Here is a 22,620-nt window from a genome sequence, read left to right as displayed (position 1 = left end):
ATAAATTATTTTTTTAATGAATTTCATTGCATTACTTATGGAACCCACCCTGTATGTGTAAAACAAAGTGTAAGACCGTAGACATGAAGGTGCTGAATAAAATGCATTTGACTGTCAAGAGAGAAACATGTGAAACCTTCGATGACCATTGTAGCATAGTCTTATCAAAAAATCTCTCATGCAACCCAGAGAAATTTGGTCTTGTGCAAAGGCTGGCAGTGGCATCGAAGTTACTGCCCAGCACTTACGAGCGATGCAGAACCTAAAATTTAGGGTAACAGAGATAAATCTGAAGTGCTGAACTCTATTGTAAAATGTTCCTTTTTTTTTAAGGGAAGTCCAGCTGCACTGCTCCAGTTTAATTCTTGCACCACTGCAAAGATGAATTGCACAAAAATTAGTATTAGTGGTGTTGAGAGATTGCTGAAATTGAGCAAAGCTATAAGGCTCAATGGAACTACTGTCTACAGAATTTGTAATTGAGTTAGCCCATTCTCTTAACTATACATGCCATGCCCATTAGTCAGAAGAAGGTATAGATCACACCCCTCTACAAGAGGGTGATCTGTAAAATGACCACCCAATATAATTGACATCCTTCTGTTGAGTATAAGAACATGTTGAATTAAATGTAATGACCTACCTTGAAAAGTATCCGTTTCCACCCGATCCCACACGATTGTGCGGGTTCGGTTTTTATTTTTTTACGACAAACTGAATCTCTTGCCTTGCTTCCAACCGACCTGCAACGATCGTGCAGGTTGTGCGCTATGCATTTCTCATGTTTATGTTGCCATTCGGCGCCAACAGATTGCAGCACATGTTGTTTAAGTTGATCGAGAAATGAGCATTATGCCAGCGCCTGGTTAGTAGCTCATAATTAAGTTAAATTGAATTGTTTCGGTGATTTGCTGGATCTGGTTATTTGTAATAGTGTGTACGTTTTGATATTGACAATTATTAGTAACTTCATATCTTTGTACAGTAATTGTGCATTAAATTTGTACTAGCACGATTGTGCGTGTTAGTTGTTGACTGCGTAACTCCATCATCGAGTGGGTGTTGTTGATTGTCTCATTGGCCTCCCTATATTACTGCTTTTCATACAGTTTTGAATGGGGAAGTTTTTATGGACATTCCCGTTATGGCCGGCCAGTGTGGCCGTGCGGTTCTAGGCGCTTCACTCTGGAACCGCGTGACCGCTACGGTTGCAGGTTCAAATCCTGCCTCGGGCATGTATATGTGTGATGTCCTTAGGTTAGTTAGGTTTAAGTAGTTCTAAGTTCTAGGGGACTGATGACCATAGATGTTAAGTCACATAGTGCTCCGAGCCACTTGAACCATTCCAATTATGGTATGCAGGTTTATCAGACAGTCAAATCCGTTCTCTATTAGAGGATTCGGATTTGAGTGGCATTTTGTGAGATGAAGACAACAAGTTTGTTCCTTCTCCTTCAAATATTCAGCAGGCAGACGAGTCGTCTGATGATGATTTGAGTGCCGAAGAAGTTCCTGAAGAGTGCAGGAGTTCACACAGTGTCACAGAAGGTGTCAGACCACTGCTTTTCGGAGACCAAATTTTGTTCCAAACTTTCATCCACCAAACATTAAATGTTGAGGTCGGTGACAAAGAGGTGCGATCTGAGTTACCTATTTCTTGTATCATTCCCATTTTCTTACTAAAATATCTTCTTTTTAATTCTAGAGTCCATCACCAATTGGAACTCCTGCTGAATATTCCTGTGAATATTTCAGTGAAAAGTTTTTTGAAGAGGCAGCGAAATATACAAATGCGTATAGTGTTGCAAAGAGAAGGAAATCCCTAGGGACTACAGCTCATGAAGTGAAGGTGTTCTTTGGGATAAATTTAGTGATAGGGTGCATAAGGTATCCTAGGCTCCTCATGTACTGGAAGAAATCTATTTCTTTATCAGATATTAGTGACACTATGTCTAGAGACCTGTTCCTTGCACTCAGGAATAATGTGCACTTTGTTGATACTATAAAACCACCTGACGAGGCTAAAACAAATAGACTGTGGAAATTTCAGACAGTGATCGACACAGTAAGAAGATGATGTCACAGTTTGCCTCGTAGCTTTGACTACTACAGTATTGATGATGAGCAAATGATCCCTTTTACTGGGTGTTGCAAACTGAAACAATATGTTAAAGGAAAACCAAGGCCTGTAGGTCTTAAAAACTTTTATCATGACCTCAGCATCAGGTATAGTGTTGGATTTTGAAATTTATCAGGGGGCTACTACACCTCTGGGTGATAAGTCATTAGGATTAGGCCCTTCTGTTATTTTATGACTAACACAGACTCTCCCACAAGGAAGTTTTGTTTATTTTGATAGGTACTTTACCACAATTCCTCCCTTAGCAAAGCTTAAGGAGAAAGGAATTGATGCTACTGGCACAATAATGGTAAACAGATTAAGAATGTTAATTTGAAAGAGGGAAGAATGAAAACAGGAGAGTGTCTTTCATATGTTAGAGCAGATGAAGCTGTAGTAATTACTGAGTGGCAGGACAGTCAGAGGGTCGTGATAGCATCCACTTGTGCTGGTATTGAGCCAAAATGTAAAGTTCAAAGGTGGTGTAAGAAGGAGGGTCACTATCTTGATGTAGATTGCCCTTTTGTAATTCAGCAATACAATGCCAATATGGGTGGCGTAGACATTCATGACCAGCAGGTTGAGTGTTACCGAACGTGGTTCAGAACCAGAAAATGGTCACTCAAGTGCTTGCTGCATTTCATAGACCTTTCAGTGGTCAACTGCTGGTTTCTCTACAGAGAGCACTGTTGTGAAAACCAGACTGCCAGAAAGAACATTATGTATTTATCGAAATTTAGAATGTCTGTAGCTGAGGCTCTTCTGTCATGTCCAGACAGAAAGAAGAAAGCTGAAGAGTCTGAAACACCGTTAGATAATACGTTAAGTACCTCCACAAAGGCAGAAGTTTACAAACCCCATCCAAAACCAGGTTTTGTCACCACGAACATGTCAGTATGAGCGCTGCAGTTCCAGAACAAAGGCAAAGTGCATAAAATGCAATCAGTACTTATGTCTTGCAAAAGGAAAGGATTGTTTCAAATTATTTCACGAAAAGTGAAGCAGTCTGAACCATGACTTTGTGTTACAAACTATATAAAAAAAAATTATTATTAATTTTTTTGCCACAGAATATGATTTGCAATCTATGTAACATTTTTTGTAATAACTAGTAAATAAAAGTAATGAAAGAATAATTTTTGATTCATAATTGTTCCCCAGGTAAACTTATAATATCAAACAAACAGCAGGAAGTCAAAGAAGAATTTTGGTGAAATAAAACCTGACCCTCACGATTGTGCTAGTTGTTTTCCTGCTGCAATTTTTATGGAAGAGTTTTTTTATTATTTTCACAGTGTCTATGATGCCCAAGTGTACAGACAATTCAACTCTATTCACCATTTTTTTAAAAAAAGGTGTTCAGGGTGGAAAGGGGTATGACGTCCTCCATGCAAAACAGCATGTATTCTGTAATGTAATGCAAACTTTTCTCAGATGATATTCTGGAAGCTGTGGATCAAGACAATCAGGTAGATGCTGTATGTCTTGACTTCAGAGAAGCTTTTGATTTAGTACCACATTAATTAATGTTTATTAATTAGAGTATGACCGTAGGGGGTATCAAATGAAATTTATGAGTGGGGTTGAGGGATATCTTGGTAGGGAGGATGGAACATGTTGTCTTACGTGGAGTCATTGATAGATGTAAAAATAGCTTCAGGGGTGCCATAGTGAAGTGTGTTAGGATCCTTGCTGCTCATTTTGTTTATTAACAAACTGGCCAGCAATATGAACAGCATCCTCAGAGTTTTTGAAATGATGCAGTTACCTGTAATGAAGTACGATCTGAAAAATGCTGTGTAAATGTACAGGAAGATCTCAATAATATTTCAGCGAAGTGCGAAGGTTGCAACTTGCAGTAAATTTTCAGTTAGGTAAAATGTGCACTAGGGTACTGGAAAAAAACATAGTGTCCTGTGACTACAATATCAAGGAGACCATTGTATTGGAATTGGTCAACTCATACAAATATCTTGGAGTAACAGTTTGTCGGTTATGAAATGAAACGATCACGTAATCTCAGATGTAAGAAAATAGGTGGTAGACTCTGGTTCATTGGTAGGATACTGAGAAAATAAGATTAGTTTACAAATAAATTGCTTGCAAAAAAGAAACCTGGCAGCTCTTCCTTTGTGAAACATGTGCAAGCGGGACCAACTGGAGACATTGATCATATACAGATACTGGCAGTACGAATGGTCACAGGTCTGTTCAACCCATGGGAAAGCATAATGGAAATGGTGAAGAAACCTGAATTGGCCGACATTTAAAAATAGACGTTAATTATCCCACCAAAACCTATTTATAAAGTTTCAAGAACTTGTATTAGTGAGAATCTGTGAATGTGTTACAGCATCATATGTAACATTTCTATGGTATGGGTACTGTGAAGATAAGATTAAATCACTTACACCACGTGCAGAGAGAGACATTTAAGCAATTTTCTGTTCATGCTCCATATATGACTTGAACAAGAAGAGACCCTAATATAGGGTGCAGTGAGAACGTGATGCAGTTCACAGTGGTTTGTTGAGTATTGATGTACTTGTAGATGTTATGACTTATCGCCTTTTTTGTGAAGAAGGTATCTTAGTGTTGACATCCATCCTTTGCAAGTTGCTCCTCTTCTCACATTTTATTTATATTACGTCCCTGTTCAGTGATTGCTTTCTCATTTGCATATTTAAAGAGTAGTGCATCCCCGCGAACTTAATTAATCTTAGAGTTATTTATGCTGCTCCGAACCTACTCCACAGTAGGTTCTTCTGAGTCTGGATTTGGTTATTTCTGATTGTTGTTGAACATCTCAGGTAGTGTTTTTACAGTGTAGGAGCACTTGCGCGAATGTTCTTGGTCAGTATCTGAATGTTTTCCACCTCAACATATGCTACCTTTCTTTCCTTGTTCTTAGGGTTAAGGTTTGGGGGACCAAATCTGCTGAAGTTAATTTTGAATTTTCTGTAAAAGTTTATGCTTATATTCTAAAATTTTCTGACTTTACCAAGTTGAGCATTGGAATCTCGAAGATGTATGATAATAGTTTTGTCTGGAACACTTTACAGCAGCTCTTTTGGTGTAGTAACATTTCTAACTTCCCTTGGGCTGTTGTGTTAGTCACTTGGTGGGGGCATTTGCATTGTTTGCTCCTCTAAAGGAGACTGTGAAGAGTCTACAGTTCTTGGAACTACAGTCAGTAATAGCTCCGGATTTGTTTATGGATTATAGAAGCATATTCTTACTTGTATTTTCATATTCTTTGCTTGGCTTTCCTGCCAAAATCCAATAATTTCCTGAATTAAAAGCTATTTCATCCATATGCCTGGTCTCTTACAATGCTATTGTAATGATATGCTGTTTGCTCAGGGTGTCTATAAGGTATTTCAGTTTTCCATTTTTGGCGAGTAATGTAATGTTGACAGTAGCAGAGTATGACATTTGTATGTGGGAATGCCCCAGAATCTGTTAGCTCACTGCAGTTCTATGACAGCTTTGGACTGTTTACTGTTCTAGGGCACAATTAACCAACTTTGCACCATGCTGAATCAGATAATATCTGTTGGAGGCCAAACAAGGGTGTTGGCAGGATTTCAGTCGAAGTAGTTAGTCCCAGAAGTGGCTCAAGATATGTTCTGTTTACTCTTGTGTGGCTTCTCTAGATGCCCCTCTCACCTCTTCCTTTAGACTGGCTTGAGACTGGCAACAGCGCTGCCGGGCTACTTAGTCAAACCAGTAGCACTGCAGACAAAGCTTCATAAAGATAAATATTTGTACAAGTATTGAATTAATAGGTTTAAATACTGTGTGTGTGAATGAGAGAGAGTGATTGATGGCACATCAGATTTAGACAAGGTTTTTAGTTTATTGATATATAGTTTCTATGTTTGAAACAATAGCAGAGAAGGAAAGTTGCTACTACCATATAGCGGAGATGCTGAGTCGCGATAGGCGCAACAAAAAGATTCACACAATTAAACCTTTCAGCCATTAAGACCTTTGTCAGCAGTACACACACACACACACACACACACACACACACACACACATACACGCGTAAACACAACCTGCACACATGTGTGCAGTCTCAGAGAGCTGAAACCACACTGTGAACTGCAGCACCAGTGCATGATGGGAGTGGCGAATGGGTGGGGGTAAGGAGGAGGCTGGGGCGGGGAGGGGGAGGGATAGTATGGTGGGAGTGGTGGACAGTGAAGTGTTGCAGTTTAGATGGAGGGCAGGAGAGAAGGTGTGGAGGGGGGAGGGGGTAAGTAGTAGAAAAGAGAAATAAAAAGAAATCAAAAGACTGGGTGTGGCAGTGAAATGACGGCTGTGTAGCGCTGGAATGGGAACAGGGAGGGGGCTGGATGGGTGAGGATAGTGATTAACGAAGATTGAGGCCAGGAAGGTTACGGGAGCGTAGGATGTATTGCAGGGAAAGTTCCCACTGCGCAATTCAGAAAAGCTGGTGTTGGTGGGAAGGATCCATATGGCACAGGCTGTGAAGCAGTTATTGAGATGAGGGATATCATGTTTGGCAGCGTGCTCAGCAGTTTGTTGGTGGCCGTTCATGCAGACAGACAGCTCGTTGGTTTTCATGCCTACATAGAATGCAGCGCAGTGGTCGCAGCTTAGCTTGTAAATCACATGACTGGTTTCACAGGTAGCCCTGCCTTTGATGGGATAGGTGATGTTAGTGACCGGACTGGAGTAGGTGGTGGTGGGAGGATGTATGGGACAGGTCTTGCAATTAGGGCTACTACAGGGGTATGAGCCATGAGGTAAGGGATTGGGAGCAGGGATTGTGTAAGGATGGACGAGCATATTGTGTAGGTTCGGTGGACGGCGGAATACCACGGTAGGAGGGGTGGGAAGGATATAGTTGGTCATGGAGACGAGGAAGGAGGTTGTTGGTTTGGAATCCATAGGGCGTATGGAAAGGTAGTGTTTGATAGCCGTAAGGCCGTGGGCATTAGGAATGTTAGTGTACAGGGAGGTGACATCAATAGTGACGAGCAGGGCACCGTGTGGTAAAGGGACAGGGACTGTGGAGAGTCGGTTGAGGAAATGGTTGGTATCTTTTATATAGGAGGATAGGTTCCGGGTAATAGGTTGAAGGTGTTGGAAATGGAAATCATGCTTATAGCCACACTGCTTAGTACAAAATTGCTGTGACTTTTGATGGAAATGCATCAAAAATATTTTTAGTGATATTAAGACGAGAAGACACATTAGATGCTAAATGTTATGCTCAACTTACTTTTAGAGGGGCTAAAGTGTGCAAAATGCTCACATTTACAAAAAAAGTAGCACGTCTGTTAATTCTTTCAGACAGTGGAAATAGGTTGTTCCACACATTCTTTCTGTCACTTTAGGTAATTGCTTGTTATGTTAACAGGAGTATTACATTAATGACTAGTGTTTGAGAGTATATAGCATGTCCAGACTTGTCATATATCAGTTCATTTAAAAATAAACTGCCATTTCCTTTATTCTTCCCAGTAAACCAAAAATCTACTATGTAATGCCCAAGTAGTTAATCTTAAGAAATGGATTTGAAAACTGAGAATACTTATTGACATTAGCTATAAATTTTATTAGTGACACACACAAATTTGTGCCAGAGCGGAACTCTCAACATAGAAGTCCTACTTTTCACGTACGGTGACCTTTACCATTTCAGCCACCTGTACATATCTCCTTGACCCATCCAAATGTCTATATGCATGTCATGTTGTCCATATACCCTATGCTTGCACTTTTCACTCCCCCACGTGAAGACAGATTTTTTTTTTTTTAATTTTTGTTACTAGCCCATTTAGGCATATATACCAATGGGGGGGGGGGGGGGGCTGTGTTCCTTCAGACATGTATGCATTGTGCGTTGTAAGGTAATTTACAAACACTGTATAAACACAGACATTGTGTAAATCATGTAGTTAATAAGACACAGGGGACCAAATGTACAGGGCAAATAAAATTGAATTTAAATTCATCAGCATAGCTGCAGTTAACATATTTGCATATCCACTGATAAATATTTTATATTGGAGTTAATTACTCATAAGCAAAAAGAAATAAACTATTAAAATGATATGGGGAAAAAAAGAGCTTGCAGAATTGTGTATAGTTTAGCACTGTATTTATGATATTAATCCTCTTTCTTTCCTCTTGTTTCCTGATTAACACAGGAAACTACAATAAAGCAGGAGCCCCCGGATGATTATGGGAATGACGATGATGATATTTTGGAAGACGAGGAAGAAGAGGAGGAAGAGGATGATGATAGCATGACTGAACTCGTTGATGATGCTGAGAGTGTTTCTTCCTGTGAAGATGATAGAAGAATGTATTCAGTAAGAGCCTTTGTAACAGTTTTGCTTAGAGAAGTATTGTACATACTACTATTATTTTTCCATTGTGCCTGTTGCTCATAAGTGTTGTGTGCTATAATATTACAGATGAAGTTACAGAACACTTATGAAATAATCTATTTTTCTTTACACATAAATTAAGTAAATAATCACAATCACATTTAGAGAGCTGTTGTTAAGGAGGTAGGCAAAATTGCAAAGTTGATTTTGTTGAATTTTTTTGCTATAAAATTTATTTAAAATAATCAGTGGAAGCCAAATGACATACTGCAGATCTTTCAGAAGCAACCTCTAACAGTCAGACGTCTTCAAAGTATCACTGCAAGCTGCCGTATTGTCACATGAGGACCACGATCAAGTTCAAATCCAGGAGCAATGTTGTCAGTGAAATTCAGCACTTACCACTGAAAGAACATTTATCATGAACAGAAATGTACAGCCAGGACAGAATGAAATTCATGGATGTGGAATGCAGCTGTTTAGACAAACGTAGAGTATTCCAAAAGGCTGGTTTTATATATTTCTTTACTTACTTTTATACATCCAAGAATCATATCAGTGATAAAGGAATTGTTGCAGCAATAAAATTAAAATCAGTAACTAAAAGTACAGATATGCATGGAATACATAAGTGTGCTCTATAGGATAGAACAGGTGGTCATCTATGGCCTTGATGAAGGAACCATTCAAGCAATTGCCTGAAGTGACTAGGAAAACAACAGAAAATGTAAATCAGAATTGTTGAACAAAGCAAACTATATTGTCCTGAATATGAAGTCAGTGTCTTAACAGCTTCATCACCTCATTTGGTTGGTCCTTATTATACAAAGTCCTTCAGTTTACACACAGTTTGCTTGAGATAACTTATAAAACGTCATTTTACTGTCTATTGCAGTGCTCAGCAAGGACACCTGTTGATGACTTTCTGGGCCTTAAAGATGCTACTATGCCCACTGTGCTAATTCCAGTCTGTTCAGAAAACTGACTGCAGGCTTGCAAATAATGAACTGTACTCTTTGTATGTTTTTCTGTTCTTCCGTCTGACCTGAAAAACTGAAGCCCCCCTCCCTCCAAATGAGGAGTTAGACACTGAACTCAGAAGAATGACAAGACATTACTATCACACACTTTAGATCTTAACAAGTGATTTTCATATAAAAGCGGTAAATTGTGATTGTGTATTGAGATGCAACAGGGTGCATTATTGGTCGAGAATGCCTTGGCTGCCCTTTTGAACAGATGTATTGTAGTAATCTCTTTCATTTACTTAGGAAATTTATTATACAATTTTCTTACCTAATAGAAACTGCTGTTTCAAATTTTTCATTTGTTTTATTGGTAAATGTAAATCCAAACTGGCTCTTGGTACATGTGTGTGTATAGAACTATTAGTGAAATAGGTAACAATGTTTACCATAATATGCACTCCACTGATGAAGAAAGAATGACCAGTTTTTTAAATAGCTCTTAGCAATGAGCCTAATTACTACTTCTAGTTAATACATTGAATATTCAAACATTACAAACATAAGATATTTCGGGAACCTTCCAGAACTGATAAATACTAAATAATAAATAACTGTTGATGGTTGGGTTTTAAAAGTGGTGACCTGGAGCATGCCAGCCTGTGACACTAATCATGACACTACACAATGTAGAGTATGACAGTACTGGCAGATCCTCGCATTCTCTTTGTGTTGCTTCATCACCTTCACAGTGAAGGAAGCCCCTCCCATCAAAGTTTAATGATCAACAAGTGAGTCGTCTGGTTACTTGAACATCCCATGTTCAATCTGCACCTATGGACAATAGTAGGGCTTCATATGGAGGACACGGTTGACATCTATTTGCTTTTGTCTTCTTGATGGAGGGTCATAATCCTCAACTTTGTGACATATGACAGGGATGCAGTACAGCCCAAAGTAGCACTTCTCTATCTTTTCCAGTAGTTCCACTTTTCGCATAGATGTAAAAAGTCATACCCAGTGTCCCAAGTTGTATGTCACTGGCCAGTGCTTAGCATCATAGCGTTTGGCAGGCAGGGTCTGTATGTGAGCCAGCTGCCTTGAGTCTTCAGTCCTGGTGGAAAGATGTTTCACGTAGTCACCCTTATGATTAAAATGGGAACAGTGAGTTCATTGTTATTTTGGCCTGGCGACCACATCTTAGAAAGCGTCTTGCTTCGCTGTATTGTATGCAAATTTCACGAGAGACAGTATTGTACCCCAGTCTCTCTGTTTGACATCAACGTAGTCAATAGTATATCTACTAATGTCGTAGTAAAATGTTCTGTGAGGCCATTCATGTGTTGGCCATCCTGTGAGTGATGATGCAACATGTAATAACCGTTGATACCAGTCTTGACTTGGAAAACTTTACCATGCTCAATGAACATCACATGAGATGCTTCAAAATTGTTTCTTCTGTAAGGGTCTTTGCAATTTCTGGAGCTTCAGCAGTCGATACAGCTTTGGTGATAGCATAGCTGGTGAGGAAGTCAGTGCAGACTGTTATCTATTGATTCCCATTTGCTGTCTTCAGAAATTTCCACATGAGGTCAATTCTAATTATTTGGCGTGGTGTTACTGCAGAAAGAAATGGTACCAGATACCCATAATGTAATTGTAGCATGTGGTTATATCACTGGTATTCCTTAAAATGGCTCACATACTTGTTAACGTATCAGTAGAGACGTGGCCAGTGATACGTGTGAGCTGTGATGACAAGGATCTGTTTACATCCCATTGGATTGTAAACTGAAGTGCCGAAGAAACTGGTATATGCATGCGTATTCAGATACAGATGTATGTGAAAAGGCTGAATATGGCACTGCAGTCAGCAGTGCCTATATAAGACAGCAAGTGTCTGTTGCAGCTGTTAGCCTGGTTACTGCTGCTACAATGGTGGGTTCTCAAGACTTGAGTGGGTCTGGACTTGGTGTTTCTGTTGGCGCATGAGTGACAGGACAGCATCTCCGAGGTAATGATGAAGTGGGGATTTTCCTGTACGATCATTTCACGAGTGTACTGTGAATAACAGGAATCTGATAAAATATCAAATGTCCAACATCACTGAAACCGGAAAAAGATCCTGCAAGAACGAGACCGATGACTACTGAAGAGAATCTTTCAGCGTTACAGAAATGCAACCCTTCTGCAAATAGCCGCAGATTTCAATTCTGGGCCATCAGCAAGTATCAGCGTGCGAACCATTCTATGGAATGTCATCGATATGGGCTTTCCAAGTTGAAGTCCCACTCGTGTACCTTTGATGACTGCACGACACATAGCTTTACACCTTGCCTGGACCATCAACACTGACAATGGACTGTTGATGACAGGAAACATGTTGCCTGGTTGGACGAGTCTCGTTTCAATTTGTATTGATTGGATGAATGTGTACGGGTATGGAGACAACCTCATGAAGCCATGAACCCAGCATGTCAGCACTGGTCTGTTCAAGCTGGTGGAGGCTCGGTAATGGTGTGGTGTGTGTGTGTGCAGTTGGAGTGATATGGGACCCCTGATACATGTAGATAAGACTCTTGACAGGTGACACATGTGTAAGCATCTTGTTTGATCACGTGCATCCATTCATGTTCATTGTGCATTCTGTTGGACTTGGGCAATTGCAGCTAGACAGTGTGACACCTTATGCATCCAGAATTGCTACAGAGTGGCTGCAGGAACTCTCTTCTGAGTTTAAACCCACAGTACGAGGAGAATTTGGAATGTCTGTGCAAAGTCCGAGAGATGGCACCACCGGCACGTATCAAGGTCATGTTTAGTTAGTAGCATCTTTGGAAAGAACGCACACCAAGTTTGAGCCATATTGGTCTATTTCTTTGTGTTTGGCATTCTTGTGAATCAAGGAAGTCTAGTCATTGTCAAAAAATGGATGAAAAAGAATTTTGTGTGGTGATTAAACATTACTTTATGAAAGGCAAAACTCCTCAGGAGACTAAAGAGAAACTTGATAAACATTACGGTGACTCTGCACCATCGATTAGAACAGTTTATAAGTGGTTTCAAAATTTTCGAAGTGGCCACATGGGCACAAGTGATGCTGAACCTTCTGGACGCCCTGTGGAGGTTACGACTCCAGAAATCATTGATAAAATCCACGATATGGTGATGGATGACAGAAGAGTTAAGGTGCGTGAGATTGCTAATGCTGTGGGCATCTCGAATGAACGGGTACATAATATTTTGCATAAAATGAGAAATCTATCCACAAGATGGGTTCTGCGATTGCTCACGCTTGACCAAAAACGGAATCGTGTGAAGTGTTGCAAGGATGGTTTCCAGCTGTTCAGGAAGAATCTGCAGGACTTTAAGCATCATTTCGTCATTGTGGATGAAACACAAATACATTACTATACTCCGGAGACCAAACAACAATCTAAACAATGAGTTACCAAGGGAGAATGTGTATCAAAAAAGGTGAAGACCATTCCTTGAGCCGAAAAGGTCTGTCTTTTGGTATTCGCAAGGGGTAATCCTCATCGACTATCTGGAAAAGAGTAAAATTATTACAGATGCATATTATTCATAGTTATTGGACCGTTTGAAAACCAAGCTGCAAGAAAAATGCTGGCAATTGGACCGCAAAAAAGTTCTTTTCCATCATGACAATGCGCAAGCACAAGCACACACCTCAGCAGTTGTGGTCACAAAATTAATGGAAGTAGGATTCCAACTCATTTCAAATATTTCTCATATCCCCTATTCTCCAGACTTGGCTCCCCCGGACTACTATTTGTTCCCCAAATTGAAGAAATGGGTGACGGGACAAAGATTTTATTCAAACGAGGAGGTGATTGCAGCAACTAATAGCTATTTGGCAGACTTGGACAGTTCCTATTATTCAGAAGGGATCAACAAATTAGGACAGCATTGGACGAAGTGTATAAGTCCAAAAGGAGACTGTTGAAAAATAAAAAAGGTCTACCCCAAACATGTAAGTAGTTTTTATTTTTGCATGGACTTTTCAAATGCCCCTCATGGATACGACAATGAAAAATGCACCACATTGTAGAGCATCTCAGAGAATTTATTTATTTATCATCAATACACCTCTACCTGTGAACCATTTGTAGCATGAAGAAAATAGTCTATATTAAATTTCTTGCCAAGTTCTTTGTATCATTTCCTCTGTTATTGTTGTAATCACATTAGTGATAAGTAGTTGCAATGTAAGACTATCGTCCACTTTGGTTGCATAAATGAATTCATGAATCCCCACATGAAGAAATCAAGCGGCATAATGTCAGGTGAACATGGTGGCCAGGTAGTGCCTCCTCCGCGTCCAATCCAACAATTGGGAAATTTCCTATCCAGGAACTTGTAAACAGCCATTGATCAATGTGGCGGAGCTCCATCTTGTTGAAAAATTATGTTGGTCTTTAAATACGTTTGCTTGTGTCTGTATATGTGTGGATGGATATGTGTGTGTGTGCGCGAGTGTATACCCGTCCTTTTTTTCCCCCCTAAGGTAAGTCTTTCCGCTCCCGGGATTGGAATGACTCCTTACCCTCTCCCTTAAAACCCACATCCTTTCGTCTTTCCCTCTCCTTCCCTCTTCCCTGATGAGGCAACAGTTTGTTGCGAAAGCTTGAATTTTGTGTGTATGTTTGTGTTTGTTTGTGTGTCTGTCGACCTGCCAGCACTTTCATTTGGTAAGTCACATCATCTTTGTTTTTAAAAATTATGTTGGGTAGCAACTCTTGTATCTGAGGGTACACAAACTGCTCCAATATGTCGAGATACACTGACCCATTCGCTGTTTCTTCCGCAAAGAAAAACGGTCCAACAATCCTGTAGTACATTATCCTGCACCAGACATTTACTTTAGAGCTATCACGAACATGTTCTATGACAATGCGCAGGTTTTGCGAACCCCAAATCTGAACATTATGCCTATTAACCCTTCCTGACAGATGAAAGGTTGCCTCATCTGAGAATAAACATCTTTCCAGGAAGCTGGCATCCATATCAATATGCGCAGCATATCCGCATCAAATTGTTGTCGGCGTGGTTTGTCATTTGGCATCAGATGTTGCAGAATTTGCACTTTGTAATCACACATACGAAGACGCTGGTGAACTACGTGATGCAATGTTGTTCATGGTACATGAAGTTGCCTAGATGCGTGATGCATTGACTTATGTGGGCTTCTGAGAAACTTTTGTCTGATGTCCTCCACTGTCTAGTCTGTAACTCCATAACGTGAACTGCCAGAATGTTTCAGAACACTTCCTGTTGACAGAAACTTCCTATACCATTCCTTAATTGTTTTCACATCAGGTGGATCACATTCATACACACGACGATAATTTATTTGCACAGTAATCGGTGATTTTGTTTCCGCAAACCATACTACTGCTTGCGTGCGCTGCTGTGAAGTCGCCATTTTCACTTTATGCGACCATGCTGCACTCTGGCGACAATGCTTGGCACTTCTGGTGCGGAGATGCAAAGTCTTTGAGATGCTCTACAATGTGGTGCATTTTTCATTGTCGTATCTGCTGTGGTTTTCCTCTCCTGGGTGCTTGAAATAAGGGACGTTTGAGTTGGACACCCTGTACAAGTACCTTCCAAGAAGACTTTACACATCACGAATGTGCAAGGAGTCGGAAAATCTGTGACTGCTCTTTCTATTCTTTTGGGTCAGGACACACTTAATTGCCATTTACTAGATGCTCTAAGATATTTGTTTCTTGGACATTGAAGAGGCACTTTCCCAGTTCAGGCCGAGGCCTGCAGTCTGAACACACTTTATTAGGGTTTTCAGGCAGTGTAGATGCTCTCTAAACGTCTTCTGGAGGGGCAAATGACAATGTCATTCATATGACGATTACATATTGTCTGCTTATTGGTCTAAGTGAGTTTTTTCCATCGTACGATTGAAGGTAGCTGGAGCATTACACAGTTCAAATGGCATAACTTTTCAAAACCTCATTGAGGCCATCTGAAGCTAGGAAGGCAGTCTTTTCTCGCTCAGCTTTGTGAACCTAGATTTGCCAGTAGTCCGCGCGCATGTCCATAATTGAGAAATATTTCGCTCTTTCAAGCAGTCAAGGGTGTCATCAATGCTTGATGGTGGTCTTTCTTCATGATTTTGTTTAATTGTTTGTAATTGATGCAGAAATGCCGTGTGCCATTCTTCACAAGGATCACAAGAGAAGACCAAGGACACTCTGAAGGCTCAATGATATGATTGCTGGCTTATTGGTGGATGATCTTCAGTGCTGAAATGATGTCTTACCATGGGCCAATTGGTCTTTTAGATTTAAAATCATCCAAAAGCTGACACAGAATAGCTACCACTCATTGAATTTGTTCCTCGATCAGACCAGATCCCATTGGCAGTTCTATAGTAGCTTCACTCTACCCCTTCTCCTGTATTTTCTGAAGTGGTAGCAGAGCATGATTCTTCATCCTTACCTGGACTACCTTTCCTGGACTGGTTGAGCTGTCCTTAAGCATACACTTTTATGAAAGAGTTGTAGCTGCCGTTAACAATCCAAAGTTCTTGATCACCTACACTGCTTACAATCATTGCTGGCATGCAGATTTCTTTTGGAGCCTGAATAGCTTTTTGCAGTCAACAAAAACTTCACTGTTTAACTGAGCATCTTGACTGATGACTGGAAGTTGACATGATGACGGGGTGACAATGTCTTCAACAGCAAACAGCCACCCAGAACGATTTTTGTTAAGTGTGATTGTTGGGATAGCTTCATTAATCTTGAACTCTGAACTTCCACAGTTTGACTGCTTATAATGTCTGCAAGAAGTCTCATCTGAGAATATCATCATTGACTACATTCTGTTAAAATAACAAATTCAAAGGGCTGTGTTCTGTCATTGATTGGTATTCTAGCAATACATGTCCCTATCGGCTGGACACATTTTCCTTGTACAACCATCAGCACAATCATTGTCTTATCAAGGAACAGAGTCCTCCTTAACTGGTGATGATAATCATTCGACATTACAAGAAAAGAAGGCCTTTAAGTCAACAAGTGCTCAGATAGGTTGACCATTGATGATGATGGTGTTGATACTTTCAGCCACCTTGCTGTTGTCCTTGGAGAATTTTCACATGTGGTGTCACCACCACTACCTCTGTAAATGGTCACCTCACGTAGTTTTCCTAAATTAGGGGGCTAGAAAAGTGGCTGGCACCTCTTTGATGATGGGAGTGGCCACAGCATGTTGGGGAGTGACCTTGTCCAAGAATGGCGACAAGCCTTGACGCGTAGATCAATTATAGTTGTCTGCAGTTGACTGATGCAAATAGGACTATTGTTATGGTTGATTTCTTGCAGAGTATTAGTTGTCTAACTGTCATCTTCTTTCTTGTTGTCCTCATTTTCCAAAAATCCATTCTTCTGCCTGGTGCTATACTTGGCAAAGGAGTTGTTTGTACCTTCATTGGTCGGATGCTGGATCATTGTTTGGCAATGGTGGTGTAGGTCAGAGTTGAAAATCCATTTCTCACTGTGTGTTGGACTGGTGGTGGAGATTGGTGCCAGATTCTGATAGAACTCTTTTTGAACATTCTGTGTTACCTCCTGAGATATAGTGTTGATGTTCATGGCCAATATTTCTTGTGCACTAGATCTGATAGTCCTGGCTGCCAAAAAACTGTTGTATGTCCTTTCTTATGACCTGGTTTATGAAAGAGGCTAGGTCACATTGATCTTCCACAACTGCCATAGGGACCATGTTTGGGAATTGGTCATAGTTCTTTTGTCCAAATCTTTCTGTGTTGCATTTCCTTGATACGCTGGCACCACTTGAAATCTCCTGTTGTGACATACTTAACCCAAAAGACTTTGTACATTTCTTCCGCAATTCCTTTCATCAAATGTGAGATTGTCAGCTACAGTCACTTGGATTCAATTAGTGGCATTGGGCCAAAATATTCTGTATGTAAGGCTGTGTGATTTTGCTATGACATAAGGTCTGTTCTTCAATTGTTATTCCCTTAGTGGACTTGCTGTTGATTTTTATCAAATGTTTTCTTCAGTTCGACTTTGAATTTGTCTGAGCTATAGGGCTTATTTTTGTTTTTCTCCAGGCATTGCTGAACTGTACCATCAAAGTGAAAGTACACGTTTGCCAAACACATCATGTCATTGTACCTGTTACGAGAGTCGAGGAGCGTGAAAGGGAAGCAGTGGTTGAGTTAATTTTGACTGATAAGAGTTCATATTGTAACAAAGAATTTTACTTTAGCTCTCTACTGCAAAATAATACTTCAACAACATAACAAATGGGAGAATAACACTAAAATAAAACTGTGCAAAGAAAATGTGCCATTTACAACAAAAAAACGCACTGCATACAGAAGCGTCAGCTGACAGAAAAATGTGTCAGAGATATACAATGGTGTGTAACAACAAACTGCTTTTGATGTGTGTTTCTCGTGGGCCTCATTTTGATGAAAGTGATGTCACAACTGTTTACATTTCTAAAAAGTCACTCAAAAATATTGTGATTTGTGAGGCGTTAATTTCAAGTAAATTTCCTTTTATGTGAGATGAATTACATTACACATGAGAATGTGCAGTGACTTTCTTAAATCGCAGAGTGTTAGACCGTTATCCAAAACTTAACACTGAGGGCCAGCCACTTAGAAAAATTTCGAGCTCAGAAGAACAGCCATTTATGCAATTATTAAAAATTTTACTGGCACATTTGTGTTTGATATATTTTGCAGCATAATACATGTTAAAAAAGACCAGGATTCAATGTTAGTTTTTCATATTTATTTTAGTTCTTTCATAGATTACAGATTATGCAATAATGATGGCATAGAGCATAATTATCCTTAAAATATGTTTAATGAGTTCTTGAGCGATTGCACATGTAATTAATTGGTTTTTCTATCGAAAAGTCAAACTGCTCGACAGAACATGTATCCATCCAGGTAACCCACAAAATGTTTGTTACACAGCAGTGAAATTTATAATTTTGCTTGTCAGCAATTTTCACTTGCTGCAGTTTCAAGTTTTATGCTGAGGATCCTGCCTAACTACACCCTCAGAAAACACAGCAAACAATTTTTGGTGACCAATATTACATGTGAGAGCTTAGCTTTTCTTGTAGGTATACTGTATATATATTGATTTAAACCATTAACTTTTCATATTTGTGTGCTCGTGGTACTTGTAGTGTGAGCTATGGTTGGTTGACAAAAATGCGTTGCAATCTCGATTTGAATGCCTCAGAACTACAGTGCTGTATTTGGTGGAATTCGTGTTTATACTTTCGTAATACAAAAATTTGCATTGTAAATGTTGCCGCACATTAAACATCTTTCCAAAACACATTATTCTTTGCTGGGTTTTGTTTCCATAATGTTGGAAAGTTCTATACCATTGGATAAAATGTTTACCATTCAAAGGATTGATAAGTTTCACTACTCCAAGGGAAAGTACATTGTCATTTGACGTGGGAAAAAAATGTGCTTTCACCAGGGGTGTAGTCTGTTTTGACCAAGGAAAAAGCTTATTTTCACCTGAGAAAAAGTGCATTTTTAACTGGGAACTGTGGGAACAATTAGGAATTTTTGTTGTTGTTGTTGTTGTTGTTGTTTGCGTATACACCCTGAGTATTCAGTGTGTACACCAAACAGTGTCATGTTGGAATCACATTCAAGACCAAATCTGAAGGCCTGTCAGTGAAATAAAACACTTTATCTCTGAAAGCACATTAATTATGAACACCAGTTTACAGCCAGAACAGAACAGAACTCGTAAACAAAGAGTGCAGCAGTTTATACAATTTTGGAATATTCCAGATTGCTTGTATTTATACATACATAGAATATTCCATAATATACAAATGTAAGGTATTTCTAGAAGCTTCTGGAACTGATCATACTAAATAACAAATAATTGTTTGTGGGCTGGTTTGAACTGGTAACCAGCAACACTCCAGCCATTGACTCTAACCACTACACCACACTGGGTACACCACATCTCCCACCAATATTATCATCAGGGAGCTAATAATGGATCTGGATCACGTAAATGCAAATTAATTTGAGTTATAGTTAATTTTATAGCTTATTGGCTTTTTCTACTCTTGAGATTAGTTCTGAAGTCCCCCCCCCCCCCTCCCCCCCTTAGAATATGTAATTCGTGAAATAAACTGTGTTATCTTTTGTGTTAAACATTTTATTACTGCTGTCAGCCCATCTATATCTGGATCAGAATGACAAATTGACAGCCGTTTGTTTACAGAAGAGTTAATAGTATCAAATGGATATTAAACTGAGATAGAAATTTTTGAGTGTGTATGGAAATGAATCGTTGACTGTAGCACAACTTGAAAAGAAGAGAATTGGTGAGTTTGAGATGTTATGTTGTTGAAGGATGCTGAAAATTAAGTTGTTGTTGTTGTTGTTTTTTTGTTGTTGTTGTTAGTATTATCACCGCCATCATACAGCTATACACAACATGCACATTACATACCAAATGTTTTTTTTTGTGTATTTTTGTTTAACTCGATAACAAGTTAACAGCAATTGGTATCGGCTGTGCCCACATCTGCTTTATCGTATTCAGATGGAGTTGAATTAGTATGTGGGAAGATCAAACACTGCAGCCTTCTTCACATTTTGAATTAGAGGGATGGTCTGAGGTGGATATTTATTCCAGCAGTTTTCCACTTTACGGTATCATTGAAAACATTTTTGACTTGAAAATTGGCTCAAGGTGGCTTGTGTGACTTCAGTCATCTAGCTGGTGGATTCTGGAAAGGGCTATTTAGAACTGAGATCTTATGGGGGACTGTCTCATTAAGAATTTGTATCTATGCACCATTTCTCCTGTAATATGGAAGGGGCAGTATGGAATAGAATAGGCAAGCACGAAGTGGGAGATGATTTGGCAATTCTAGTAATTGTTCTCATGGCCTCATTCAGATGTATATTTGCATGTGCATGTAATCCCATACAGGGGCACAATATTAAGCAACTGAATACGCAGGTGAGATACTGCAGCCTAGCTCATTTATGAAACTGCCTGACAGATCGAAACTGTGTGCCGGACCGAGACTTGAACTCGGGACCTTTGCCTTTCGCGGGCAAGTGCTCTACCAACTGAGCTACCCAAGCACGACTCACACCCCATCCTCAAAGCTTTACTTCTGCCAGTACCCCGTCTCCTACCTTCCAAACTTTACAGAAGCTCTCCTGCGAACCTTGCAGAACTAGCACTCCTGAAAGAAAGGATATTGCGGAGACATGACTTAACCACAGCCTAGGGGATGTTTCCAGAATGAGATTTTCACTCTGTAGCGGAGTGTGCGCTGATATGAAACTTCTGCCAGATGGTGGGTGGGTTGGTTGGTTGGTTGGGGGGGGGGGGGGGGTGATTAGCAGTCTATACAATTAATACTGTTGTTGAATAGAGAGATAGGCAGATAGTTAGCCACCTCAGTTCCTTCTTCTTCTGTGATTACTATAGTCTGCTTCATCATGTTAGGTAGTTTACCATTTTGTAATATTTAATTGAAGAATTCTAGAAGTCATTGTTTCATACGGGGGCCTACAGTTTTATTGAACTTTGAATATGCTCCATGGTATCCAGCTACATTATTAGTCCTCAGATTGCTCAGTGCTAAGGTTAGTTTATGTAGGTAAGTCACATGCATAGTGATGGAGAGGTTTAAAACAAGATTTCTTTGCTTATACAATGTAAGCACACTTTTAAATTTCCGGTATTAATGTTTGCTGGTGTTTGACTACAGATTCCTTCAAATTTTCTATGTTCAGTGTTATGTTATCATATTATTAATTTCCTGCCATTTACACTTAGTGAAGCAATGTTGGTGGAGTGATGAAAGTCCTTAGAGTTCAAATAATTTATGCTGCTAGTGCTTGGTCTCCATAACACTGTAAACATAACAATAGTAACTGTATTGTGTGTAGCATTGTTCATAGTTATGTTATTGAACTAAGCGTTGTGTTGGACTAAATTTCAGTATTCATCTGAATGAATGGAAAGCTGGCAACAACAAAGAAGAGCATTGGTAGCTCCTTCTCCATATAATATACATCTAGTTTCAAATCATCACAGGTGTGGTGCCTCTAGTGAAAAGTGTCTGAATTTTATGGGAATTGCTGGTATATTATCTTGTATTTAAAAAAATATAAAATATATTTTCAGGATATATTATCAAGTGCTGTATGGTGTATAATATGTAGCAATTTGCGAGGTGGTGATTAGGTTAGGGTGTAATAGTGCAGTCTAAGTAGCTATGAGTGAGTGAAACAAGAAGCAACAGTATTTAAATACAATCACGATTGTCACATACATGACACTTCAATCAGAATGTGTCCTGATTTCCAAGGTTTTGATTTGATTGGAACCTGACAGCAGGGCTAAAATTTAACTGCACATTTTGCTCTATATTAAGTCCTATAGAATCAAACAATAGAAAATCCAGGATGGAATAATAAAAAGGATAGGTCGACAGTGTTTTAGTTGTGCCTATCTGTGACTCAACATCTCCGCTGTATACTTAAGTCCCACAGAAGTATATTTCATTATGCTGACACCTATCTGCCTGCGTGTTCTGTCACTGGAGGCCATCAACTTATGTAATCAGTCAACATCACTGCTATCACATCTCTTTCATATTTTTGCTAAAACAATCATTTTTAGCATACAGTGTAGCAAACTTTAAGATTTGAAGTGGCATCATAAGTTTGTGTATGTGACACACATGCAGCTTTTTGGCCTTCTTCAGATTTCTGCAAATTTGTTCATGTAGACATCAAAACTTTTGAATATATTTATGAATTATAAAACCTGATAGAAAACAGTTCACCAAAAATATTTGAAACCAACTCTAATTATAGTAAGTAAAACTTATGTGAGGCCAAAGTTCTCAGTTAAAGATCAGTAGCCTGCAATAAAATGAACAATTGATGTTTTGTATGGTATGTTCTTAAAAAGTGATTTCCCACAGTTTACACATTCTCACAAGTTTCACCATTATTTTATACTCCCTTGAAAAGTATAAAAGATGGTTTCACTATAATTGCTTCTTCACATTCAGTAATTTGCCTTCTGCAGTATTGCTTATGAATCGCTGGCGACACAGTGTACAA

At 39.4% G+C, this 22,620-nt stretch overlaps 1 protein-coding gene across 4 annotated transcripts in view; it reads left to right on the top strand.

The window, feature by feature from the left end:
• LOC124618569 (zinc finger protein 184-like) overlaps positions 1-22,620 on the top strand; it is a 160,926-nt gene that overhangs the window by 27,343 nt on the left and 110,963 nt on the right. For all 4 annotated transcript variants that reach the window (XR_006980546.1, XM_047146162.1, XM_047145399.1 and 1 more), the window contains one exon: positions 8,305-8,469. Coding sequence is in view for 3 of the 4 variants with exons in the window: in XM_047146162.1 (XP_047002118.1) it covers positions 8,305-8,469 (165 nt within the window). In the remaining variant the exon portion in view is untranslated. The remainder of the gene's footprint in view (positions 1-8,304; positions 8,470-22,620) is intronic.

Source organism: Schistocerca americana, chromosome 1, assembly GCF_021461395.2.
Source record: "Schistocerca americana isolate TAMUIC-IGC-003095 chromosome 1, iqSchAmer2.1, whole genome shotgun sequence".
Lineage (NCBI taxonomy): Eukaryota > Metazoa > Arthropoda > Insecta > Orthoptera > Acrididae > Schistocerca > Schistocerca americana.
Note: the sequence above shows the minus strand (reverse complement) of the source record. Positions and strands in the feature narration are given on the sequence as shown.